General features: G+C 36.3%; 2 protein-coding genes across 6 annotated transcripts in view; one reads left to right on the forward strand and one right to left on the reverse strand.

Moving 5' to 3' along the window:
• Positions 1–12,727, reverse strand: part of TMTC3 (transmembrane O-mannosyltransferase targeting cadherins 3) — a 49,895-nt gene extending 37,168 nt beyond the window's left edge. The window contains exons 1-3 of the mRNA XM_074375318.1: positions 12,523–12,727; positions 5,034–5,250; positions 372–590 (exon numbers count right to left, since the gene is read on the reverse strand). Coding sequence (XP_074231419.1) covers positions 372–590; positions 5,034–5,222 — 408 coding nt within the window. The 5' untranslated portion in view covers positions 5,223–5,250; positions 12,523–12,727. The remainder of the gene's footprint in view (positions 1–371; positions 591–5,033; positions 5,251–12,522) is intronic.
• A 179-nt stretch (positions 12,728–12,906) lies between these two features.
• Positions 12,907–13,931, forward strand: part of CEP290 (centrosomal protein 290) — an 81,999-nt gene continuing 80,974 nt past the window's right edge. For 2 of the 5 annotated variants that reach the window (XR_012510792.1, XM_074375316.1), the window contains exons 1-2: positions 12,907–13,063; positions 13,698–13,827. Coding sequence is in view for 4 of the 5 variants with exons in the window: in XM_074375316.1 (XP_074231417.1) it covers positions 13,726–13,827 (102 nt within the window). In the remaining variant the exon portion in view is untranslated. Of the gene's footprint in view, positions 13,113–13,697; positions 13,828–13,931 lie in introns of all 5 variants that reach the window. The other 3 variants (XM_074375314.1, XM_074375315.1, XM_045514824.2) reach the window with 2 other exon arrangements.

Here is a 13,931-nt window from a genome sequence, read left to right on the forward strand (position 1 = left end):
TTATTTTGTTTTTTTGAAACATGAACAGTATCAAGTTGACAAATATTTTAAAACTATGTATTTTTCAAAATTTATTAGCAAAGAAAATAATTGCATTCATTTATCTTTTATATTGCTAATGTTGAATGATTATATCTTATGTTCTTGAATAAATGTTTATGTTTCAAAATTTGTTGTAAATTTAAAAATTTTATGCAGTAGGACATTAAGACTGCACTAGGAAGTTAAGACATTGTACTAACTTAGGAGTCTTCAAATACTTGGATTAAAGTTATGGTTAATACTTTTTTCCTAAAAATATATAACCATTATAGTCACTGTGTAGGCTTTATAAACAAAATAATGCAAAAAATATCTATAGTTTTACTTACTGCTTCTGTGTGTATTGGGTGCACTGCAAAAAGTAAAGAGGCAATCACACTACTCCGGCTGTCCAGAAAATGTTTGCAGACTTTAAGAAATATCACACTAACCACAGCATGAAAAATCATATTTAGGAGATGATATGACATTGGTTTTAGTTCACTAAACAGATAATTTAAGCGAAACGTCAATACTGTTAAGGGACGGTAAGACTTGTGGCTTCTCTCCTAAAAAGGAGGAAGAAAAAAAAAAAGAAAAAAAAGCAATCATTGATTATTAAAGTATCTTGGTCCTCCAAGGTACATAAACTAATCATTGCTTTTACGACTGAAAGGATCCACACTTAGCTGAGAAATAACAATAAAATAATGAAATGTCCCAAGAATAACACAAACATAAAAGACAGCTCTATAATCTGTGTTTTCCTATTTTCTTTGTCCAAAAACAAGGCAATTTTCTCTCTGATATATAGTGGTCGAAGAATTACTAGTAGAGGAAAAACATTTGATTATTAATTCTTCTTCAATACATATATTAAAAAAAAAAAAAGAAATAGGACAATAGTGGCACTAATCAAGTTGTAGCACAGGATTCTCTCCAGAGGCTGTTCCGAACTTACCAGTGTAAGTGTTTATCTAACTGCTGGCTAGATCTTCAAAAGGAAACTATAAACAGAATGCTTACCAGTGCAGTTTAAACAGTGATGACTCAGAAAGGTACTGTCTAGTTGTTTTATGAAGAAACACCTCCATAATGTATAGATCTGAATACATTAGACCAAAAATCCCTAGGTACTACATAGAGAGTAATACAAGGGCAAAAACTTTCTCGGAATTTTTACTGTAAGACAAAAATCAAACCAGATTTAAGAATAAAACTCACAAGTCAAAACTATATAAAATATTATCCTAGTTATATTTTGTAATTTTATACAAGGGTATCCACATTCAGCTTCTTTGCTCTCCTATCTCTTACCATATTTTGCTGTAACTCTGACATATAGGTATAGACTTAAGCCAATTCATCCCTAAAAGGTGACATTAGGAAGCACAAGCAACAAACATTTCCCATTTTGAAATTAGGAGTATTTTAACATCAGGCTGTACTAACCACATACAACGTGTTATCTACCTAGAATGTTCTTTCTTGCTTGGTTAATTCCTGTACATCCTATAAATTAAAGTTTAGGCATATGAAAAGTTTTTTAAGGCAAGGTATTGCACTGAAATGATCTGTACCAGAAAGCAGCAAAATGTTTTAGAAGCTTCTGAGTGCCTGAAATGTTTCTGGGGCTCCACTAGAACATATTTGCCAGTTGAAAGGATAAAGTCAGAAAGTAGCAGGGAATAGGTATTTTTAATTGCAGTACACATAATTGCTTTATTAGATACATACATATGCCATACGTAATGACCAACTAAAAGATAGACTAATCATTATACATAACTAATTACTCACATAATTCATTAGTAATCTATTTAATACTCTACTGTGACAAACAATCATCAGCTTAGTAAATATCAGGTTTACTCTGTGAATATATAGTAAAACAATTCCACTATGAAAAAACCCAATTCAGATCATTATTAAGCTCAGGTATTTAAAAAAAAAACTCCTAATTATTCATGGTATTAGTTGGCAACAGAAACATAAACATGAATGTAATGAATGAATAAGCTAACAGTTCCCTATTAATGTGAAGCTCTCCATAAAGGTATGGAAAAAACACAGCAAGAAAGGATATCTCCAGAAGTTATCTTAACACAAGTACCTCATAAACCAAATGCCGGAAGAGTGCGGCTCATTACAGCCCAGTGATTCTCAATCATGGCTGTACCAAAGAATCATCTGAATAATTTAAAAACAAATTAAAAAAAAAAACAACCTACCCCTCTCCGAAAAAACCACAACAATAAAAAAGCAAATATATAAACAAAACAAAACATATTGATACCCACATCTCACTCTTAGATAACTGCAATAACTGTAATTAACAGGCTTGGGAGGGCTTTGGTGTTAAATTTTTTAAGTGCCCCAAGTGGATTCTAATGTGCAGCCAGGGTTGTAATCCACTGAACCATCAATAAACAGAGTATTACATATCTAAAGAATGGGCTTATTAAAGAGTTGATCTGAACACTTGGAGGACCAGGGAGTCCAAAGACCTCTAACATAGCAGTATTCATGTAGCTAAGAAGAATGTCCTAAGCCCAAAATGTGTCTTTGAGGTCTACATTGGCAGAAAAATCCTTAACGTTTGGGCGCCTGCACTATTCAGGCTATCATTACTTGATGACATCAAACATTAGATCTTTGAATGTGCTAATTTCAGACTTGTCAAGAAACCTTATGACACCTAAATACTACTTAGAATAATTTTTCCCTACAGGGAGAGACTATACCCATCAGAAAGTATGAGGAAGTGACACTCTTCACTCTATAAACTATTATTTTATTTTATTCTTAATTGAAGTATAATCAGTTTACAATGTTGTGAAAAGGGATCCAAACTAGAAGAGAAGAGGTAAAACTGTCATTATATGCAGATGACATGACACTGTATATAGAAATCCCTAAAGGCTCCACAGGAAAATTACTAGAGCTGATAAAAGAATTCGGCAAGGTAGCAGGATATAAGATCAACATAAAGAAATCAGTAGCATTTCTTTACACTAATAATGAAATATCAGAAAAGGAAAGAAATAATCTCCTTTAAAATTCCATCCAAAAATAAAATACTTAAAAATAAATCTGACCAAGGAAATGAAAGACTTATATGCAGAGAACTACAGAATGCTAAGGAAATTAAAGAGGAGTTTAAGGAATGGAAAGATATCCCAAGTTCTTGGATTGGAAGAATTAATATTGTTTAAATGGTCATACTACCCAAAGCAATCTACAGATTTAATGCAATCCCTATCAAATTACCTGAGACATTTTTCACAGAACTAGAACAAATCATACTAAAATTTATATGGAGTCACAAAAGACCCAGAATTGCCAAAGCATTACTGAAGAAAAAGAATGAAGCTGGAGGAATAACCCTCCCAGACTTCAGACAATACTACAGAGCTACAGTAATCAAAACAGCATGGTTATTAGTACAAAAACAGACATAATGGGTCAATGGAACAGCACAGGGAGCCCAGAAATGAACCCACAAACTTTTGGTCAATTAATCTTTGACAAAGGAGGCAAGAACATACAATGGAATAAAGACAGTCTCTACAGCAAATGATGTTGCGAAAACTGGACAGCTACATGTAAATCAATGAAGTTAGAATACTCCCTCACACCATACATGAAAATAAACTCAAAATGGTTTAAAGACTTAAATATAAGACAAAACACAATAAATCTCCTAGAAGAAAACATAGGCAAAACATTATCTGACATACATCTCAGCAATAAACCATCATTTTCATTTGTTTATCCATTCCATCTGAGTTTATTATAAGCCTTTTTTCTTAATGTGTATACTTAAGGGGGCTCTGAACAAAATTAAATTTTCAATCTGTAAAGCTCGAAATATCACAAAGCAGAGCACTGACACTGTGGTATGACAACTTTAATGATCCCTTAATCCCGACTAACATTTCATGTCAAAATCTAATGTCATGATTAAAACATAGGATCATATTTTTCACTCATTATCAAAAGATATTCTTTTAAAGGCTAGAATGGGTGAGAACAGGAATGTTGCAGGAAAACAAATAATCTGATTATTTAATAAGAAAAAATACTTGTCTGTGATCAGAGGAATGAAAGATTCCATAGTCCACCTGGAGAAGTTTCTAAATTTGGAGAAAAGGGCCACAAATGATAACTGACAAACTGTAACTATGAAAGAGTATTACATGTTATCTCTCTACAACTATGTGCTAGGTACCATAGACAGACTAATTAATTTATCCTCAAGGTATTATTCTTTTATAGATCAGGAAAATGCCCTGCCATCTAAAAGCTGTGTTCCCACCTATTCCACTCAACTTTTGCATTATAGAACTAAAATGAGAATCCAATCTATATGAGCCCAAGCTAACAAGGGTTTAATTCTGAACAGTTTAACACTGACCTTCAAAATAAAGTCACTGGCAAAGTAAAAACACTTTCATTAAAAACAAACTAAACCTTTGGGTTCTCAAATACTAAGTCAAAATAAGTATTAGGTAAGAGATACACCACAAATTAAAATTTTTAATAAGTCATTTTTTCCACAGAAAACTGGCAATATATGGACTCAGCATTTTTACCCTTCATGTTCAATCTATTTATATTGAAGTTATATACATTTTTAAATGGTTAAATATACCACAGGTAGTCATCTTTTTGCCTGATTCATAAGACTGGAAAAAGAGAAATAAGTCAGGTGTAATAAACAGATTGGTATTACATCTACTGCTCTTCTAACACATTTGGTTTTTACACACACATATTATTTTTAAAAAGATTAAGCCGAGGTACACAACCTAGGAAAGAATCAAGCACTACTTAAAGAGGATAATCACATCTTCATATTCCTACCTAATTTATTACAAACACATTATGTCTCATATAAAACCTTTGAGGGAAAAAAACCCGTAATTGCTATGATAACAATGCTGACAATTAAGAGAAATAAACTGTAAGAATATTTAAAAATCTGATACAAATAAATAATATATACTTACCTCAGACATAGGAGTTCCCCAGAAATCATTCTGAAATAAAGTTTTTAAAGGAGTAGATGGATGCAGGTCTTTATTATCCAGTATTGCTGAAACATCATCAAAAACAAAACCACAAAATAGGCTGTTCCAATAGCAGGCAGTAACCACACCTATTATTAAGGTTACTTCTTTAAGGTTAATATCAGCCATCTTTTCCACAAGCACTTGTGGACAAAATCTGGGGGAAAAAACGAAGATAAAATGAAATAAGCAACATTTTTTCCCAAGTAAGTCCAGTTTTAATAGAAGGATGATAAGTAAAATAAAGATAGAATGCTAATTCTCCTAGGGAATTCTTCAAAGCTCAGTTCAAATGTCATTCACCTCTAAGAAGCATTAGCTGACCACCTCCCCACATTCCTAACCTAAGAGAGAATTAATTGCTCTTTCCTGTGTGTTTTCATACCTCTATTACAGTCCTTTACCACAGGACTCAATCTTTACGCCTATCTCTCTAGCTAACTAAACTAGATAGTGAACTCCTTATCAACTGTTACAGGTCAGGTTATCTGGGAAACAAATACATGCAAGATAACTAAAACAACAACAACAACAACAACAACAACAACAAAAACACTAGTATGATGTGCTCCAGCAGTAGCTAAATGAATCCCTATGAGAAAACAAATACATACTTAAAGACACTGATCATGGGTTTTCTGAAATGTAGATAAAGCTTATGTTTTAGTACTTTATGAACCTAAAGATCAACTATTACCTAAATCAGGAGTTCGAACTTGTAGCCTGAAGTCTTGTTTAGTTGACTAGCCAGTTAACTACAGTTCCATTATCTTTCACTCAGATTGATTTATTTGACAGAGTTATGTTATTTATTTGGCTCTTGGAGCATAGCAGTTTATGATTCAGATTTAAATCATGGTTTTTCTTTTTCCCATTGCAACAAAAACTTTTAATATAGACAATGGCTTCATACATGACAATTCATAATTAAGTCACTGCTTTAGAAAGGATTCAGTGATGGAATGTTTATAGGGTAGAAAGAACTAATGAACTGAGGGATACTGAAGAATAAACTCTACTATAAAAAAAAAAGGTTGGAAAGTACTCTAACAAGTTGATACACTTTTCTAGCTTGAGTAGTGTCATTAGTATCATTTTAGTGTCATCACCTGTGGAGGGCAGAAAAATGACCCCCCCCCCAACTGTCTATACACAAGTCATCTGAACCTGTGAATATATTACCTTACATGGCAAAAGAGACTTTATAGGTGTAACTAAATTGAGGATTTTGAGATGAGGAAATTATTTTGGATTTTCTGGGTGGGCCAATTCAATGGCAAGAGACCTCACAAGTGAACAAGGGAGGAGGGGAGTCAAAAAAAACAGGGATCAGAGTGATATTATGGCTGGCTGCAGGCCACAAGTCAAGGATTGACAGCAGCCTTCAGAAGTTGGAAAATGCAAAGACACATTCTTCATTAGAGCTTCTCAAGGGACCACAGCCCTACTGACATCTCAATTTCAGTGTGAGACCCATTTGGGACTTCCGACCTCCAGAACTGTAAAACAATACATTTGCATTACTTTCAGCTACTACATATGTGATAATTTGTTACAGCAGCAATAGGAAACTAATACATAATTTACAGAGCCAGAAGATCTGGGACCTGAGATATATCTGTCTGTTCAGAACAGAGGAAGAATAGGGTAGAGAGGGTGAGCAGAGATTTTAAGTCATACGTAAGATTCATTTAAGAATATAAATATAAGAAACTATGGGAAAGTATTAAATTATCTTTAAAATCAGATGGGAAAACTTTAGAATATATTAGCCTTTTTAAGGAAATGGAAAATCCACTTAATAAATGGATAATAAATCTAATAAATCAGAGAAGGAAATTAGCTGTATTTTTTGAAGAAGTATAGTTTTTAATTAAAAGAAAAATTATTTAAGGGTTTATCTTGAATCCAGAAGCAATTTAGCATTTCCAAATGGTAATAGACATATTTATTATTAAAAAAGTTGATGGTGCTTGTTTAAAGATTGAAAAGATTTGGCTCAGCTTCTCTCAACCACACTAAAGTGACAGTCAAGGTACTAAGAAAAAAAGAAAACCTATAAATTAACAAGGATGAATATAATTGGAGAGGAGATTACAGCACAGTTTGGAAGCTGCAAAAGGCAAAAGGATTAGCAAGTGACTCAACAGAGTTTAGGAAAGTGAATCATTAGCTGAAAGGGGAAAAGCTGAAAAGTTTTCTGCACCCTTGAAGAAATTTCAAAAAACTCATGTCAAGTATCTAAGGAAAAAGAGCTAAGAACAGATGGATGTGTTAAAGTTTAGACCCATCTCTCACAAAGCCAAGTACCCTCCCCCTCTACATCTAGGTAGAACACTGGAGACCTTCCCTCTGGAGTAGGTGAAACACAGAATGTCTGATACAGGAGACACTAGTAAGAATAAAGGTAGCATACTGAAAATGAGGGTTAAGCTAAAAGTCTGTCTATGTATTTTGAGATCCTCCAGTTATCTTCTACCAGTTAAGCATAATCCTGTAAAACTTTACAACAATGGAAACAAATAGAGGATTCTAAAAGCTCCCAGAAAGATATATAGCAGGTTCCATATGAAAGATTAGGAATCCAAACAAATCACTTCTTTTACCAACAAAACTGGAAGCTAGGGGAAAAAAAAATTCTGAAAACAAAAAGGGAATAATCAAATCTCTGAAGGATACTGATTTCCAACTTACAATTCTGTATTAATGAACACAAATTTCCAAAGTTGGAAAGTAGAATAAAAATATTTTAAACATTCAAAAACATACTTCCAATGTCTCTCTTCTCAGGAAACTAATAGAAGAGCTACTCCAACAACATGAGGGAGTATACTAAGAAACAGAGACACAGGAAAATCAGGAGACAGAGGATCCAACACAAGACAGTGACAAAGGAAATACCCAGAATGACAGTCATGCATGCAGGTCTACTACTCAGGAAACAATGGAACAGCTCAGCAGCTTCCTGAATGACAGTCCCAAGAAGATGTAACTGACAGAACATCTGAGGTGTTTAAACACAGAGTGAAGAACTGTTTCATTTTTAAATTTTGAGTGTGTAATTGTAATTCAGAACATCCACCATTGGGTAGATGAAAATCAAGTCTTATGTATGGGTCAAAAAACTCTCAGGTCCCTGACCAAACATTTGGGGTGACAAACTGCTGTTTAGTTAAATGTTCTTATAATAGGAAGGTTTAAAATTAAGAGGAAAAACAAGGAAATTAAACCTATAGTTTTAATACTCTCGAATTATATTTGGGAATAACGTGTATTTGATTTTTAAAGTACTTATAATGTTTAACAGTATTTGATACGTCACTACAGACTGTCGACTGTAGGAAAAAAAAAATCCTTAGCATTGAGAGTTATGTTTTATTTGGAGGACATTCTGAGGACTTAAGCCAGAGAGGAAGCCTCTCAGATGACTTTGAGGGACTGTTCTGACGAGGTAAGTGAGAAGCCAGGAATATACAGGAGTTTTTGCAACAAAAACCACGGAGAAGGAACATCAAAAGAATACTGTTAATTAAAGAAAAATCAAATATCTCAAGATAATGAATTCAGCACTTTGCTGTGTAAGATGTTAAGAGTCTGGGTTCACTGAAATCATTTCTTTGATATGTACCTTAACTATCTAGAGCAAGTATCTTGTTTTTCTCCGTCCCGAATCCCCTCAGGGTACACAGCTGGGGGTGGATGCAGAGGCTGATGGCTTGAAGGCCACAATGCCCTTTTTTACTGATATGGCAGGTGATGTTCTCGGTCCACAATTGCCTCCTCTTGATCATAAATTCTACCAACATTTGGGAGGCATTTCATGACCAATTTTGTCCCACAGACTAGGAAGGCTCATTCCTAGATCAGGTGAAGACTCTGTTGACAGGCCACTAGATGAATGGATTTTTTTTGGATTAGGCCCTATTGATAAGCTAAAACTCTCCAGATTGCTTGTCTTATCAGTTTATCATGATCCAGGAAATGGTTTCCCTTGTTGCTTCTTCTCATATTTAGGGTTGCACTATTACAATTATTCTATGTAGAGTTATATATACAATCAATCGCCTCAAGCATTGTTTTAGCCAGCATTAATTTTGTCAGAGGCCTGGTTACACATTGCATAATGCAAGAGGCAATCTTATAAAATAAACAGGATAAATAATATAGCTAGTAACATTAATAAGTTCATAGTAAAGCAGAGAGGGACACACAGCATTAACAATTTGAAAACTAAGGGAACAAACAGTGATTAGTATAACTAGTTGTAATCTGGTCACAATAAGCCATCAAGTCCACAGGAGAGCCAGCTGGAGAAACCAAATTCTGGAATGATCACGTAGAGAGAAAAAGACAGATGTTTTATCTTTGTTTAGAAAGTTATACTTTATCACTTTGCTGTAGGTCATGGTGTACATTTACATTTCTGATTTGACAGGTGCCTTTAATTCTCCAAAGGACTGGTGTGATGCCTAAATGATATTAAAAGATTGATTTGCCCAACTATATTTTCTTTAATTTGCCTTTTAACAAAATGGCACTGAGTGGCTACTTTTCCTAACACTCTAACAATCATGGAAAGAACAAACATTTAGGAGAATTTTAAATGAAATCTGGGAATATTTAGCTTGGAAATCAAGGTCTTCTCAGCTCAATAATTTCATGATTATATCTTCTTCAATAAGTAAAACTTTGGCCTGCATGGTTTGCAAAGTCTGCATTCACACAGACTCCAATCTTTCCAGTCTCTTCATGTTGAGCAAAGACAAGTGTTTGCTTGCTGCACACTGACTACTCTCCATGAGAACAAGGTAAAACAAAACATTTACTGTACACAGTGGATACTAAATTTCTTACCACTGTGCTTTATGTTAGAAGCTGGAAAAGTAAGCTACCATTTATTTTCTTGATAAGGGAGCAAAAAAGGAACAGAAAGAACATACAGAATATAGGTTCATTGGTACAGAGAACAGAGGTAGCATTATAAAAAGCAAGTCTTTCTTGTGAAGTGATTTTAGTCAGATAAAATTATTCATAAAACCACAGAAATGAAAGAAGGTAGATCCAGGCAAGTGTTTCTGTAGTAAAGTCATTTATAAAGTTGTCAGATAAATCCCTTCTCTTGGTGAAAACTGACTGATTTAGAAAATCTGATGAAAAATAATGGTGAGTTTTAGTGATTTTCCTCAAAATACATACAGTGAGCAACTGAACTAGAACTCAAGTTAAATTTCTTGATTCACAGTTAGGCACAAACATACTACAGTGCATTAGGACCTACACCTTAGTTAACTGGTTTCCTGCTGTATCCCCAGTGTATCAGCTCAAAAATATTGTTGGAATGAGTAAAGTAATAAAATTTAAATATGACTTTGCACTTAGTCTGGGCTGTAATTGAGGTCTGGATTACAACTTTAGCTTCATTAATTATTACGAAATTACTCAGCCTCTGTGAACCTGTTTTCACTTCTGGAAAATGAGAATAAAACTTACCATTTGGCCAGATAGCTTGAGTTAGCAGAGAATTAAATGTAAATAATGTGAGGGAAGTAAGGGTAGAGAAGACCAACACAGACAAAACAAAACAAATAAATAAATAGAAAATAACAGCGATAATGAATGACAGAACAAGAAAAATAAGGTGCTGTAGTAAAAATAACAGATTACTATGAAAAAAATGCAGTATTAAGCACAGTGCATGACATAATATGTGCTCCAGAAACGCTGGCTTTCATCTCTACTTTTCCCTGCTAAATAATGACTTAGAAACACTGAGCATGAAAAATATTTAATTCAAATTCTTGAGTAAACATAATTAGAGTATGGTAATATTTAATATAGATGGCAAAACTGAAGAACAAGCACTCTACAAGTATTGGTTCCCCGCTTGCCTGAGAAGGCAGTGTAGCAGTTATGAACATGTCCCTTAGCCAGAAAGGTCTGTGTTCAATCATACTACTTAAGTTTGAGCAGAGTACTTAACCTCTCCAAGTCTCAGTTTTTTCGCTTAATTGGGAAGTGAGGACAATATAAGCAGTTATTTCACTGAATTGTTAAGATTAAATGAAATAATGAAAAAGCTATAGTAATCAAAACAGTATGCTACTGGCATAAAAACAATCAGATCAGTAGAACAGAATAGGGAGCACCGAAATAAAGGAACCAAGAATATACAATGGGGAAAGAATGGTCTCTAATGAATGGTGTTGGGAAAAATTGGAGAGCCACATGCAAAAGAATGAAACTGGACCCCTATCTTACACTGCTCACAAAAACCAACTCAAAATGGATTACAGACTTGAATATAAGACTAAAACCATAAACCTCCTAGTAGAAAACATAGTGGGTAAACTCCTTGACACTGGTCTTGGCAAAATGGTGAGAGAAAAATACTATGTGATCTTATAAATAAATATAGACGTAGAATCTATAAAAAACGAATTCATTGAAGGAAGGAACACATCCGTCAAAGTACAAACTTCCACTTATAAGATAAATAATTTCTGGGGATATAATATACAGCATAGTTTAAAAAAAGGTTAATGAACAGTATTTGGCATATCATCTTTCAGTAAAGGATTAGACAAAATGATCATTCCTACAAGTCTGATGAATGTCTTTAAATGCATCTCACAAAATCAGTATATCGGTTTTATTTTCCACTTCGCAGTCTGGGAAGAATTCTATTATTTGCTTTCAAAAGGAAACTTTAGTGTCAATTATAGGGGGGGAAAGTGCTTAAAAAAAAAAAAAAGATAAAGAAGAGAGGAACTGGTCCAAACAGTTGAAAATGTCATTTAGATCTCAAGTCTACAGCTTAACAGAGTTATGTAGTGCTGTATCTTGCTCCAGAATGGTTGAAAGCAGCTGGATGTGCAAAACCTAAACAAACAGAACTATAAACACCTGAGAAAGCGTTTTCACAGAAGGGCACCCTCGGTCACCAAGCAAATGACAGCAACAGGACTGGTGACTATTGGGACCGCTTCTCTCGCCACCTCCAGCAGTGTGGCCTGGACTAGTTCTATCCTCTGCTGTCGAGAGCCTCCCCAGCTAAATGTACTAGCTCCTCAACCTTCACGTTCTGTAATCGAGAAGGTAGTGGTGCTACAGGTAAGGCAGCGGGGGTCGGAGGATGCAGTGTCCTCTTCTCAATTCTCCACTAGCCTCCAAACCACGATAGCTGCTCCCACACCACTGTAGAGAGACAGATTTTGATACCGAAAAAGGCTAAAACTTTTCCTTCTTCTTACAGAGGGCACCCGTCCACCCCACCCCAGGGCGTCTTGGCCAATGCCTAAGGAGAGCGCGGGGTCTACCCACCTCTTCAGACTCCAGCCCGGCCCTTCCTCCCCAACGGTAAGGAGCGTCTCCAAGGCGGGACCGCTCCCCTCAACTCCTCTCCCGCCGCTGACCCACAGCCCGACCTCACCTGGGAGCAGTTCCACCACGGGATGGCTTAGAGAAATCTTGGGAAGAGCGGTCTAGCAAACGACGCCACCGAAGGCACAGTCATGGTCCACCTCATTCAGGGCGCCAGCGCAGACACGCCTCAGCTGCTGCGCCTCCCGCCTCCGGGAGGTTCCCCAGCCGCCCCGGTACGGTCCCAGCCTCCCGCACTGCACGCCGGGAACGGCCTACCTCCTCTTCTCAAAGACTTCAGCGTCCAGACGCACCAGCCGCCAAGCAGAACTGCACTCTGGGATTTGGAGTCCTCATCCCACGCCTTCTCAGCCTCCTGAACGCAGAGTCCCAGGACCCGGCTGAGGAATCTAAACGTAAAGCATTGCTCACAGTCGTGAAATATTGGCGACGCTTGCATCCGGGTCCTTGTTCCGGCCTCGGCGGGGTGGGAAATGGTGTTGCCTAGCAATCACCGCGGCTATTACTTGCTCCGGACCGGTTGGCGGGATCCCGTGTCGGATTGGAACCGCGCTGGGGAGCAGTGTGGAGTGGCCGCGGGGCCTGGCTGGGTGGGTGCGGTAGCAGAGTGGCCATCTCTGGTTACCAGGCTTTGTCTAGGTTGGTGCATCCTGGTGAGCGGGAGCGGCAAGTCTTCTCCCACGCAGGTTCCTTAAGCCTCAAGGCCCGTATACCATAGCCCAGCTTCCCCGCTTCAGCCTTTAGCCCGCAATCCGTCTACCTTTTGCTCGCTTCAGCTCTGGTTTCCCCAGCTCAGCTGCAGTTATTTCAATCGTTTATCTACTCACTTTTTTTTTTTAAACCCTTAGCTCCACTTCCCCGAATCAAGGGTTACTTTCAGCTTTCTAAGTACCCCTGCGTTTGGCACCATTACATGTTCGCGCGCCTTGGTGGTAAGGGGGCGTAGAGGAGGGGGAATCAGAATCTTAGTTCTGACTTAGATTAGTTTTAGCGAGGAAGCCGTCATAATTTATTCAGCCTATAAAATATCTAATGGTTTGTGCCAATTGCTGTAATTTTGATCTAGGCTATTTTACCCACATATCTGTTATACAATTTAGGGGCTATAGCCCTTTGCTAACACCATAGAGAGTTATAATAAGATAATCTGTACAAGCTCTAAATTACTGTAAAAATAGTAATGCTGTTTACCTTGAAAATGCTAATACCCACTTGTTTTGTTAGAGAGTAAAGCACAGTGAAAGAATTCAAGATGCCACCTAATATAAACTGGAAGGAAATAATAAAAGTTGACCCAGATGAGCTTCCTCGTCAAGAAGAATTGGCAGATAATCTATTGATTTCATTATCCAAGGTACTTAATTGATAAATAATACATAGATGTATACATACAACTGTGATTAATCAAAGTTGTCCATGAAATCACTGAATGCTACAAGTGGAAGGGTTCTTACATTT

Source organism: Camelus bactrianus, chromosome 12, assembly GCF_048773025.1.
Source record: "Camelus bactrianus isolate YW-2024 breed Bactrian camel chromosome 12, ASM4877302v1, whole genome shotgun sequence".
Classification (NCBI taxonomy): domain Eukaryota; kingdom Metazoa; phylum Chordata; class Mammalia; order Artiodactyla; family Camelidae; genus Camelus; species Camelus bactrianus.